Here is a 12059-nt window from a genome sequence, read left to right on the forward strand (position 1 = left end):
AGCTCACAGGGAGTAGGGGACAGAGGTTAGTGCCCCAACAACTACAACCCTGTGTCAAAAGTGACATAACAGAGACACACATGGGACATTCTGACACTAGGAGGGGGCCTGGCCTGACTTGGAGGTGAGGGAGGTGTCAGGAAAGCGTCATGGAAGGGGGATACTTGACGTGAGGCTTGAAGGATGAGTGATGGTTGGTCAGTTAAGGAAGGCAGGAATCACACTCCAGGCAGAGGAAATGGGGGTGTGAAGGCGCTGTGAGGAGAGGAACAGGGAGCCACAAAGAGATCTGCACACCGCAGGGCAGGGTGTGTATAATAGTGAGGAAAGAGTAGGGCAAGTGAGAGAAGTCCTGATCTGCCATGACGAGGAACAGACACTTCAATGTGTATCATGGACACTCATTTAGAAGAGATGTTAATGGGGACACCTGGGTGGCTCAGTCGGTTAGGCATCTGGCTTCAGCTCGGGTCATGATCTCACGGTTCATGAGTTCAAGCCCCACATTGGGCTCTGTGCTGACAACTCAGAGCCTGGAGCCTGCTTTGGATTCTGTGTCTCTTTTTCTCTCTGCCCCTCCCCCGCTCATGCTCTGTGTCTCTCTGTCTCTCAATAATAAATAAACTTTTTTTTTTTTTAAAGGGATGTTAATGGAGGAACAGCACAATCTTGTGAGCATTTTGGAAAGATCACTCTAGGAATGAGAGAGGGGCAGAGTGAGAGGAAGGGAGCCTAGAGGCAGAGGCCTTCCCTTTAGGAGAAAACAGAAGATGAGTCTCAATCTAAAGAAGTGGCAGTAGAAGAAGAGCAGGGAGGAAACAGATTCTGGAGATATTTATTTATTTATTTATCTATTTATCTATTTATTTATTTATCTATCTATTTATTTATTTATTATTTTATTTGTTTATTTTTTAATGTTTATTTATTTTTGAGAGAGAGAGAGACAGAGCACAAGCACGGGAGGGGCAGAGAGAGAGGGAGACACAGAATCTGCAGCAGGCTCCAGGCTCTGAGCTGTCAGCACAGAGCCTGATGTTGGGCTTGAACCCACGAACTGTGAGATCAAGACCTGAGCCAAAATGAGATGCTTAACTGACTGAGCCACCCAGGCACCCCTGGAGATATTTATTTTAGATATTTGTGGAGGGGGGGGGAGGGGAAGAGTTCAGCTCTGGGAATGTTGACTGCCATGCATCAAGGAAGCATCAACACTGGGCTCTGATGACCAGGAGAGAGGGCTGGGCTGGAGACAGAGGTGTGGGAGTCTGTGCAATTCAGAGCTGAGGGTGGGATTTCCTAGGAAAACATGTCAAGTGTGAAGAAAAAGGATGGACACTGGGGGACATTGGGTAAGAATAAATGGAAAAAGAGACCCCGAGTAGAAGGGAACAAGGAGGCAGAGGTTGGACAAACACCCGGTGAGATGAATGTCCCAGAAACCAGGGAGGCAGAATCCAGAAAGGGGACAAGCGGTCAAGAGTGTCAAAAGCTGGGGCAGGGGCCAGATTAAGTCAGACCTGAGAGGTTCCCACTGCAGTGGACACCTAGGTGCTCAAAAGTGATTTTAGGCCGAGTGGCTCCACTCCTCCAGCAGTGGGGACAGAAACGACACACCCAGAGAATAATGGAATGCATGGGGAACAACAGGGGATTAGCAAGTAGATGTTACTTTCCCTAGAAGCTGGGCTGTGAGGGGGAAATGACTGGAGGAACATAGGGTTGAGGGGCTTCTTGAAGGCATGGAGTGCTTGGCATGCTGCCTGGCCCACACAGACACCCAAATACGTATTTATGGAAAAATAGCTGAAATGGTAAATTGCTGGATAACTGAATAATACACCAGGGAAGGCTTCTGTGTTCTGAAGTATTTAATCACTCCTTTGTCTATCTTCACAAGAGATGATGCAGAGGAGAAAGCAGAGAAAGGAGAGAAAGCAGGAGTCCTGGAAGGATAGCTGGAGCTCTCATGCTGTAACCCATGGGGAGTAAAGTGGGGGGATCCCCACCTGCAGAGAACAGGGATGTGTGCCCCAAAAATCAGGCAGCTCGTGGCGGCGGCGGAGGGGGGGGGGGGGGGGCAGCTAACTGCTGAGGAAGTGGATGTAAGGAGTCAGACAGCATCACTGGGTGATACAACCCACGGGGTAGCAGATGCTGATGATGAGAATCACCACTGTAACCTAATGATGATCATTCAGGGAAAGGGAGAAACCCATCGAGCTACCCCACCGACTAAAACAATACAAGTCAATGCTCAGAAGCAGGGACATCTTTTTTCTGTCCTACACTCCCGAGGTATCAGAAAGTAAAGTCACATTTGGAGGCGTGTAAATTTGAAGAGGTGGAAAAGTAGAAAATATTTAGAGCAGGACCAGGTGAGCTTGGCTGACTGGGTGGAAATGTACCTGTATTTGGATGGTTTTCACAGCAAAGCTGGAATAATCATACCCTCTGCACAGGGTTGCTGTGAAAATTCTAGGTGAAAGACATTTTAAATTGTTAAGGGTGAGGTATTGCTATTATTACGACCTAGTTGCCACAAAGGCCTTTCTGGGTAGTAAGGGACCTCCCTAGCTTGCACCCCTCATTTCTGTCCCTCCTTTCTCTTACCTCCTCTGCTGGGTTGGTTTTCTTACTAAAGGATAACATATGTGCAAAGTGTCTGACATCCACCTGAAACATGGTGCCTCAATGAATGTTCATTCATTGCTAACCCCTTCCCCCCCCCCCCCCCCCCCCCCCCTTCTCTTCCTGCTGCCTATCTTTGGCCCGTGACTGGACCCAGGGACATTCCTCTCTTGCCATGAGTTTTCAGGAATGATTCTTCAGGTGACTCTTGAGCCTGATTTACAGCCTTTCTCTTCTGGGCAAGCCACAACTTGGGGGCCTAATGTGAACCTGATAAAGCTTATCCTGCGAAATACCCCGCCGAATCAGCGAAATCTCCACTTGCCCAGTTTGCACAATCCGACAAGGCATGGTATATCAACAAAGATATTTGCAGTCCACGGCGGCCAGGAAACCTGTCTTTCCGTTAGAAAGTGTAGACTCAGTAATCAAATCTGTGTTATTTATTCAGTGCTCGGAAGACTGGCCTTTTAAACATGACCTTTGAGTTTACCCAGTCGACAGAAACCCAGGAGTGTGGCCAAGGTCGAGGGTAGAGAAGGGCTTTGAGGGCTAGAAGGTCCTGGATCTGCCACGAAGCCACCGGCAGGTCTGGTGTCCTTTGCGCCGCGGTCTCGTGTCTGTCAACTGGGTATGGCCACTTCTGTTCCATCCCACGGCGACCCCAGAGCGTGTATCTGGCATCCCCGCCCCTCCCCCGCCCCCATCCCAAAGAAATGGAAATGCATTGTTAACCTTGACCTTACATCACAGCTCCTGAAGCCCGGACGCCACTTCTCTGAGGTCGGCTTGCTGGGTGACCAGCCGCTCGGCCGGAGCGGACCCCGCTGCTGCCCTCGCGCAAAGGGCAGTGCCTGGGCCTGGGGGAGGAGCAGCCGGGAGGTTCGCGGTCACCGAGGGCGGCCCCGCTCCGAGCCCTGCGGCTTTCGCCCGCCGGAGCGAGAGCCGGCTGTAGGCGGCTCCTTCCTGTGCAAACTTTTCTGTCCTCTTCCTCCTCCCGCCCTCCCCACCGGCTTCTCGGCGCCCAGCGTCCAGCCTCCCCGCCCTCGGCGCTGCTTCGGGGTCGCCGCTCCCGGCAGCGCAGGCGGCCCCACCCCGCGCTCCGGGCCGGCCGCCGCCGGGAGCCCATGGCCGAGGCGGGCAGACGCGCCGCCGAGCCCCCGGGCGAGCCCGCCGAGCAGGCAGCGGCCGCAGCCCCCGAGCCCCAGGCGGCCGCCCCGCCGCCGGCGCCCGCTCAGCGCTGGCTGCCCGGGGACCCGAGCCCCCGCGGCCGCTCCCAGAGTGACCTATCGTCGTGCTCCAGCAGGGGCCGCCCGCTCCGGGTCCACATCTCCGGCTCAGGTAAGGCGGCTCCGGGCGCTGGGGGGGCCGGGGGAGGGCCGGTCGCGGCAGGTGGCGGCGGGACGCGGCCGGCCCGGGACGCGGGCGGGAGGGGAGGGGCTGCGGTGAGCGCAGGGGAGGGCGCAACGGAGCTCCCCGCGCGGTCCTCCTGCTCTGCTGCCGGCGGCTGGCTCCTTCGCCCGGAGATGCTCCAGCAGGGCTGCGGTCGGTGCGCCGGGTGGGCGCGCGTCTCTGCGAGCTGGGGTGCAGCCCTCTAGGTCAGCGAGCGCGGCCGTGCGGGAAAGAAAGAGACTTTGATCCCGCGGAAGGGTGCGGTCCCCTCACGTTGGGGGCCAGGGCCAATGCAGGTCTTGGAAACCCTCCTAACTGCTCGTGCTTTTGAAATAAAGGGTTCTTTTGGGGGGGGGGTGCTGGTTAGAGGACTCGGGGCCTGAGTTTTTCCTCCCTGTAAAAACCGTGCAGGTGGTACTGAGAGTTTGGCCAGGCTGTTTGCGCCCCTGGTTCTCACTGTTATTTGACAGAGAGGCTCGATCCAGCACCTCCGCGTCTGCAGCCGATTCGCTTGGCCCTTGCTTGCCTAGCGCCCTGGTCCCTCCTCGGCGCGGTCGGTGCACCGCGACCGGCAGAACCAGGAACTCGGCCGAGGGCGGGTGGTTGCGCCGGGTAACGTGGGGCAAACCACTTACCTTTGTCTCTCGTATCTCGGTACTTAAAGTGGGAATGAGTGTGGAGCTACCGCACGGAGGATTAAATAATTCATCATTTTTAAATGCTCTTGAACAAAGCATCAGCTTAGGAACCGTAGAACTGTTTTTAAAAGTCCACGGATTTGTTAACTGCCCAGGGATTGCTTTCCGATTTGCATCCAAGGAGGATGCGTGGAAGCTGGGAAGCTGGAAACGAAAGGGAACATCAAAACTACCCACAGCAGTCCAAGGCCAGTGCGGCGCTCTGAGGTCAGGCCTCTGAGCTGTGACTCAACCTCACAGCTACCTGAGGCCAAGTGTCTTGTTCAAAAAAGGCACATTTCCATACCTCTGACTACATTCCAGCTAGCTAGCTCTGTTTTCCTTTAGAACCCGCCGTCTTCCTGTGCTTGTAATATCGTTTCGCCACACAACGTGTATACTTAGTATCAGAGGTATTGTTGATCTGACTTTGCAGATCATGCTGGATAAAGCCACTCAGAATTGTTAAATACAGGTAGTGAGATGTGGGTCATGGTATTTGAGAAAAGAATATTCTGCCAAATTCATATGGTGAAAGCACTGAGTTGAATGTGATTTACCTCCTGCTTTTTAGGTCTTGGCCAAACCGAACTTGACCGGTGGATAATCTTGATTGGATTTTACAAAGATTAGCCTTTCAAATGACTCTAAAGAACCAACTAAGAATTAGTCAATTTGGTGACTAGATAACATTTTTTTTTTTCATCTTCACAGCTAGAAATTAAGGCAGGTGTGCAAAAGAAGGGCAGTAAAGAACTTTTATTTTTTCTTATATAATTTTTTTAATGTTAACTTACTTATTTTGAGAGAGAGAGGGAGGGAGAGCACACACAAGCAAGGAAAGGGCAGAGAGGAGAGACAGAATCCCAAGCAGGCTCCCTGCCATCATCAGCACAGAGCCTGATGCAGGGCTCGAACTCACCAACTATGAGATCGTGACCTGAGCCGAGATCAAAAGTCAGACACTTAACCGACTGTGCCCCACAGGACAGTAAAGAACTCTCAAATGTGAGTGTGCAAACTATACATTATGTGAACTATGGACTTCCATTTGTAACATTATTTTACTTCCAAGAACTCTGTATCTTCGGTGTGCTCTTAGAGGACTTTGGGAAGGGGCAACTTTCAGCGGACTTGTCCCCTGCACCCTGGGATACTGTAGAAGAGTGAATGTCTTCTAAGTTACTGTATCCCGTTTTCAGAACTGAGTCTTGCATTTATTTAAGAGCAGGCTAAGTGTCACCAGGAGCTCCCTGCATTTCTTAGAGTCAGAGAGGTAACGAATGAGCTGGCCCCTCACTGACACACAGAGTGTTTCCCTAGAATCCTGCAGCCTCTGCATGGATGCCAGAGTCAGCAAGATGTGACCGGCCTGGGATAGCAGAGTTGTCTTAGGGGCACAAGGGGAAGGTTACACCACCTTGTGGAAACATTGCTTGGCCTGGTGTAGGGCAGCCCAGTTTCCAGGCCTTCCTCAGGAGCTCTGCACACATGTGGGCAGTATCTGGAGCTAGATCGCATGTGGTCTTGCCAGAACTGGCCCAGACGGGCAGCATGGGTCTCACCTCAGAAGCTCGGACCCTACCCCAGACCAGCTTATTTCCAATCTGCATTTCACGGATTCTCAGGTTGTTTTTAGACACGTAGCATTTGAGACGCACTATTTTCTGACACTGGTTTTCAAAGTTGGTTACACATTAGAGTCACTTGGGGAGTTAACACAACAACAACGACAACAACAAACAGTTTATGGCTAGGTCCCTCCCCCCAGGGATTCTGGTTTAATTGGCATCAGGTACGGCCCGAGTACTGGGTGATTCTCTGGTGCAGCAGACTTTGAGAACCGTGTGTCCACATAGCTTGCTGTCATGTCTGTTGTGATGCTGTGGCCAGGGTTGGCCTGGGCAAGTGTAAGGTTGAAGGGTTTGGTTCAGTACCTTCTCACGTCCTAGTAGAACTCCCTTCTGCTGCGGCCACCTCCCAAATGGCACCTCTCACTCCCATTCTTGATTCTAGCTGGTTGTCACTAAGTCCTTCCTAAGGGTTAATTTCTAATAATGGGTTAATTCACCTGGAGAGAGTGTTGAGTGGGGAGGGGACATCATGTTTTGCAAGGATGTATGGATGTGAGGGAGCAGAAGAGGGGAAGGAGGAGAAGACTGTGAGGTGTCATGGGGTATCAAAGAACCTCACTCCAAAAAAACATCCACTCCCAGGCTACCCCATCTGTCACCCCGTCCCTCATTTCCTCTCCATGTTTCTTCCCTTGAAAGAATAACTGAAAACTTGAAACTTGGCTTCTAAAATTTTGCCAGCTATGGGGATAAGAGTCAGTCCAGTATGAAGCATATATATATATATTTTTTTAAATTCTTTCTTTTTATAAAGTTTATTTATTTATTTTGAGAGAGAGTGAGAGAGCACAAGCCAGGGTCGGGGGTGGGGGCAGAGAGAGAGAGGGAGAGAGAGAGAATCCTAGGCAGGCTCCATGCTCTCAGCACAGAGCCCAATGCAGGGCTCAAACCCGCAAACTGTGAGATCATGACCTGAGATGAAATCAAGAGTCAGACATTTAACTAACTGACCACCCAGGTGCCCATGAAGCATATTTTTTTAAAGACCTCTGTGCAAGACTGTGTTGATGCTGCTGGAATATCACAAGAGATTCCACTTCTCCTGTTTGTTTTGTTTTTGTTTTTGTTTTATTTATTTTTGAGGGAGAGACAGAGAGCAAGCAGGGGAGGGGCAGAGAGAGGGAGACACAGAATCTGAAGCAGACTCCAGGCTCTGAGCTGTCAGCACAGAGCCCAACACGGGGCTCAAACTCAAGAACCACGAGATCATGACCTGAGCAGAAGTCAGACGCCTAACCCACTGAGCCACCCAGGCGCCCCTCCTGTCTGTGTTTCATTACTAGATTTTTGTTAAGAAAAGCATCTCAGACTTCAAGGGCTTTTAACTTGTGATTTGAGCAGGGTTTTTTTTTTTCACATGATCAAAATGCATTGGTTTCACAAAAGCTATAGTTTTATATTTTAAAATCCATATAAAATGCGAAGAAAGCCAAATATATTCAAATAACAAAGAACATTTTAAAAATATACTTTAAATAACATTAGAATTGACACGAAAGCCCTTTTATTGGGCTTATAAAAACAGACTTTTGCTTTAGAAAAATGCAGATTGATTTTGCTTTATGGTTTTTGAACTCACAGTTCTGGAATTCAGCAAAAGTTCTGGATATTGAAAATCTAACATTTCTTTGTAAATGTAGTAGTATTTTATCCATTAAAAAAAAAATCCCAAAGTAAGCTTTTCATGATATATGGACTGGTGTTCCCTTAATTTTCAGACCGATCTTTTTCTGCATGAGTGACTATAACATTTCAGAGTGTTCTGATGTGCTCTTCTGATAAGCCCAATGTTTAGTGAATAAAGAGCCTTAGGATACAACATAGGGCATATTCCTTCTGTAATCTTTCAGCAAGTACTATGTTCCAGGTACTGTACTGCACCTGTTGGACCAAGAGGCTGTGTTCAAGTGATGACTCTCAGTCTTACATGTTGGGCTGCACAGAGCAGAGAACCCTGTGAGGCATCTCAGAAAAGGGAAGTATAAAACTTGCACAGAAACAGCCTCAGCTCTTTTGGTACCTTGATTCATCTCTCCAGCATTCCTTGTCCTGGTGTAATTAGGTGTATAGGTAAGGGAAATGCAGGATCTTTATCTGGAGTCTTCAATCTCTGGTGTGTTCAGTGAAGAGGGAGGAAGAAATCTAGCAAACCTGGATGTTCTTTCAGCCCATACCCACAGCTGCCTGGCCACAAGGGCGAGGTGCTGCTGCCCAGGACGGGCTCTGCAGCCGATGGTCACCCGTCCCATTGGGGGAAGTCCTTGCTTGTCTACACTTGGCCTGTGCTCTCAGAGCGCCTCTCACGGACCCCCGAGGATAAAACTATTTGGGCCACTGCTTGCGTGTTCAGCTGTTGTTCTGCCAGGCTAATGCTCTGCCAGGGGCTCCTGGGCCCCATTCACAGCTGGGCTGAAGCTGCCCCAGGCCAGGAACAATGGATGCCGGCTCACTTTCCATTTGTGTTGCTCAGAGTGATTTTTTACCAGACAAAGACCATCTGGCTCTAAGTTTACTATCTGTCTCTGCCTACTCACAGAAGAGCAAAGCTGTCCTGCTGGGAAAGGCGGGGCAGTCTGGGCAGTGCAGATGGGTGCTGGGCACAGCAGACAGCGGGGGGTGCTCAAATCCAGCCCGTGCCCTGCCCTGATCAAGCCGTGCACCCCGGTGTACATGCACAAACACCCCTCCCTTAGGAGGGAACATTTCTCTTTGCACAAAGGCCCTGGGCTTCCCATCCAGCTAGGAGCCACCCTTGGTCAGGCCTCATCCCAGCACGGGTGCCTTTTCCTGTGAGTCACAGAGGCGCCACCTAAGCTGATGGTGGTCCCATACCCGAGGCCGGCACGTTTTTAAATTCGACTTCACCTGTTACCCTGCAGCAGAGGCCAAAACACTTTAAAAATCATCTTCACCTCTTAGGTAAGGACTTACCTGTTAAGTCAGGTTGCACCTGACTTGGGGCTGAGACCAGAAACTTGTCAGGAACTGAGGCAACGCCTGGAACAATTTCCTCTTGCTCTTGCTAGCACAGTCTCCCCTGGCATTGTGGTTCTCTTTGCCCCTCTGCCGGCCAGCTTTCTCACTCTCATCCGAGCAGATTCCTCACCCTCACAGGTGCTTCCCCATCCATCTACTTACAAACACCACATCAGAGCTTCTACCTGCCTTATAACAACTTTACTTTTGCTTCCTTTTCACTCTTGCCCCTATGTTTATCTGGAAACATTTCTTCATATTTCTTAGCTTGCATTTCCTGGAAGAGATCTACTGTTTGCAGCCACCTTTTCACAGTAGGCCATAGATCGTAGGTCACAGAGAAGCCTATGGACTGTCCATCCTTCACCTGATACCCACCCAAGCGCAAGCCAGTTGTGGCCTGGAGGTGGGGGTCACACGATGTCAATATAGCCACTTAGAAGGAACTGAGCCTGGAAAGTTTCCATTCATTTACTCATTCATTCATTCATTCATTCACTCCTTCATCCAATATTTATCGGATGTGCGGAGCTAAATAGATATGGGTTTGCAGTTGTAGGGGTAACACTGAAAGCAGAGACCATTCAGACAGGATGTGGCAGACCAGGTACAGTAGCATGTCTGGTCCTCTAAGCCATTGTTATTTGCCATGATTATGCAAAAAAAAAAAAAAAATGATGATGATGATAGCCATTGTTCTTGTTTCGAAAGGTAGCATGAACAGCTAATTATACCCAAACCGGACAAGTTCTAGTTGGTCTCAGTCATTCACTAGTCACATTGAAGCCAATGGCAAAGCTGTGGCTTTATTTTGAGCTCCAGCTACTGCTGGGGTTACACTAGGCGAGGGTTCATATCTTGATTTTTTCTTTTATTCATTCAATTAGCAAACAGTAAATGGGCTAAACGCAGGCTGTGAATTCCTAAGGAATTCACAGTCTAGTGGGCGAAGGACAGGCAAATAAACCAACAGCTGCAGTGCAATAAAATATGAGGTATGACTTGTGCCTTGTCCCAGGCCTGGGGGAGCACCCAGGAGGCTTAGCTATATGAAATGGCTTAGGGCAGGGCAATCACGAAAGACTTCCTGGAGGAGGAAGATGTGTTATCTCCATGTAAGAGGAGGAACTAGAAGATGGAGTTGGGTGAGGGGGCAGAGCAGGGTTTGGAGAGAGGAACAGTAAAATCAAAAGCACCAGGCCTGAAACAACTCAGTGTCATCAGGAAACACTCAACAGTTGGGTTGGCTGTCAGGAGGGCTCCTGTGGGAGAGGGTAGAGAGGAAGACTGGGTGTTAGGCCAAGGCCAGAGAGTGAATCTCCTGGGAGATACACAATTTGGGTGACATTTGTGAGGCATTTGCAAGCTTGACAGAGGTGTGTTCTGAGTGTATTGTGACCTGGATATTGAGGGACACTGTTTGAAGAGCCCGGACAACTGAGATTTGAGACACAGAATCATGGTTATTATCTGCGTGACCTTGGTCAACTTACTTTCTTTTCCTCTGCTTGACTTCTTTTTATCTGACCTGGAGGCGACTAGTAACGGTAACACCTAGCTCGTGGGATTTCGTAAGGCAGAAACATGTGAAAACTTGAACTTGAACTTGAAAGGGCCAATAAAATGGTGACACCATTTGCATACTTCTATTATGTGACTTACTGTGGTGTATGACAATTATGGATAGGTTTATCTCCTTCCTCATACTGTATAGTCATTGAAAATGAAAATTATATTTTCTTTTTTTAAATTTATTTTATTATTATTTTTTTAAGTTCATTATTTTTTTTTTTAATGTTTATTTTGAGAGAGACAGAGTGTGAGCAGGGGGAGGGTCAGAGAGAGGGAGACACAGAATCCGAAGCAGGCTCCAGGCTCTGAGCCGTCAGCACAGAGCCTGACGGGGGCTTCAAACCCATAAATTGCGAGATCATGACTGAGCCAAAGTCAGATGCCCAACTGACTGAGCCACCCAGGCACCCCAAAATAATGTTTTCTTTATTTTTGCATGCTCAGTGCCTAATTCAGGGCCAGCTATATACATGCCGGGTGCTTACTAGATATTTACAGAATTAGTGTATGAATTACTTAAAAGTCAGTTCTTTTGACATCAAGACTCTACATCGAAAATTAGGCAATCAGTCAATTAATCAATAAAATGGCCCATTGGATAGAAGCTATGATTTCCAAATGTTTTAAAATTAAAAAATGGACTAACCGGAGTGTTTTTGAAGAGCCGCTCATGAGAAAATCAAATCGTCCTTGGGGGTATCATGGAAGCTTCACCTTGTGACATCTATAGGAGAAATTTGTGAAAGGGAAGTTGTGCATGTGAGTCCAGCCTCAGCCTGGTGATGATGCAATCCAAGCAACAGGGATTCTGCAGCCTTGTTGGAAGGTGGTGCTGGGTGTTAGATGCAAGAGTGTAGGCCAGTGGGCCAAGAGGGATGTGAAACCTCATGCTGATCGGGCCCTGCATTATTTACACGAACTATCACATTTCATCTTTATGGCAGCCCCGTGACATCGCTATGTATCAGCCCCACTTTTTGGACAAGGAGGCTGGTGCGGGTCGAACAACCCATCCAAGTCCCGCAGGTAGCAGGGAGTAGTAGAACCAATACTCAAATCTTTCTGACCTCAAAGCTCAGACTCTTTTCTACCACATGCTTCCTGGGCGCGTATCCATCGCCTCTCATAGAAAACCATTCACATGGACCCCCACCAACAGGGAGGAAATTGTGTCATG

General features: G+C 49.3%; 1 protein-coding gene across 4 annotated transcripts in view; it reads left to right on the forward strand.

Moving 5' to 3' along the window:
- The first annotated feature begins 3745 nt into the window (after positions 1–3745).
- Positions 3746–12059, forward strand: part of PHACTR2 (phosphatase and actin regulator 2) — a 230408-nt gene continuing 222094 nt past the window's right edge. For all 4 annotated transcript variants that reach the window (XM_049653001.1, XM_049653003.1, XM_049653005.1 and 1 more), the window contains exon 1: positions 3746–3972. In XM_049653001.1, the coding sequence (XP_049508958.1) occupies positions 3759–3972 (214 nt within the window). In that variant the 5' untranslated portion in view covers positions 3746–3758. The remainder of the gene's footprint in view (positions 3973–12059) is intronic.

Source organism: Panthera uncia (assembly GCF_023721935.1).
Source record: "Panthera uncia isolate 11264 chromosome B2 unlocalized genomic scaffold, Puncia_PCG_1.0 HiC_scaffold_24, whole genome shotgun sequence".
NCBI classification, from domain to species: Eukaryota; Metazoa; Chordata; class Mammalia; order Carnivora; family Felidae; genus Panthera; species Panthera uncia.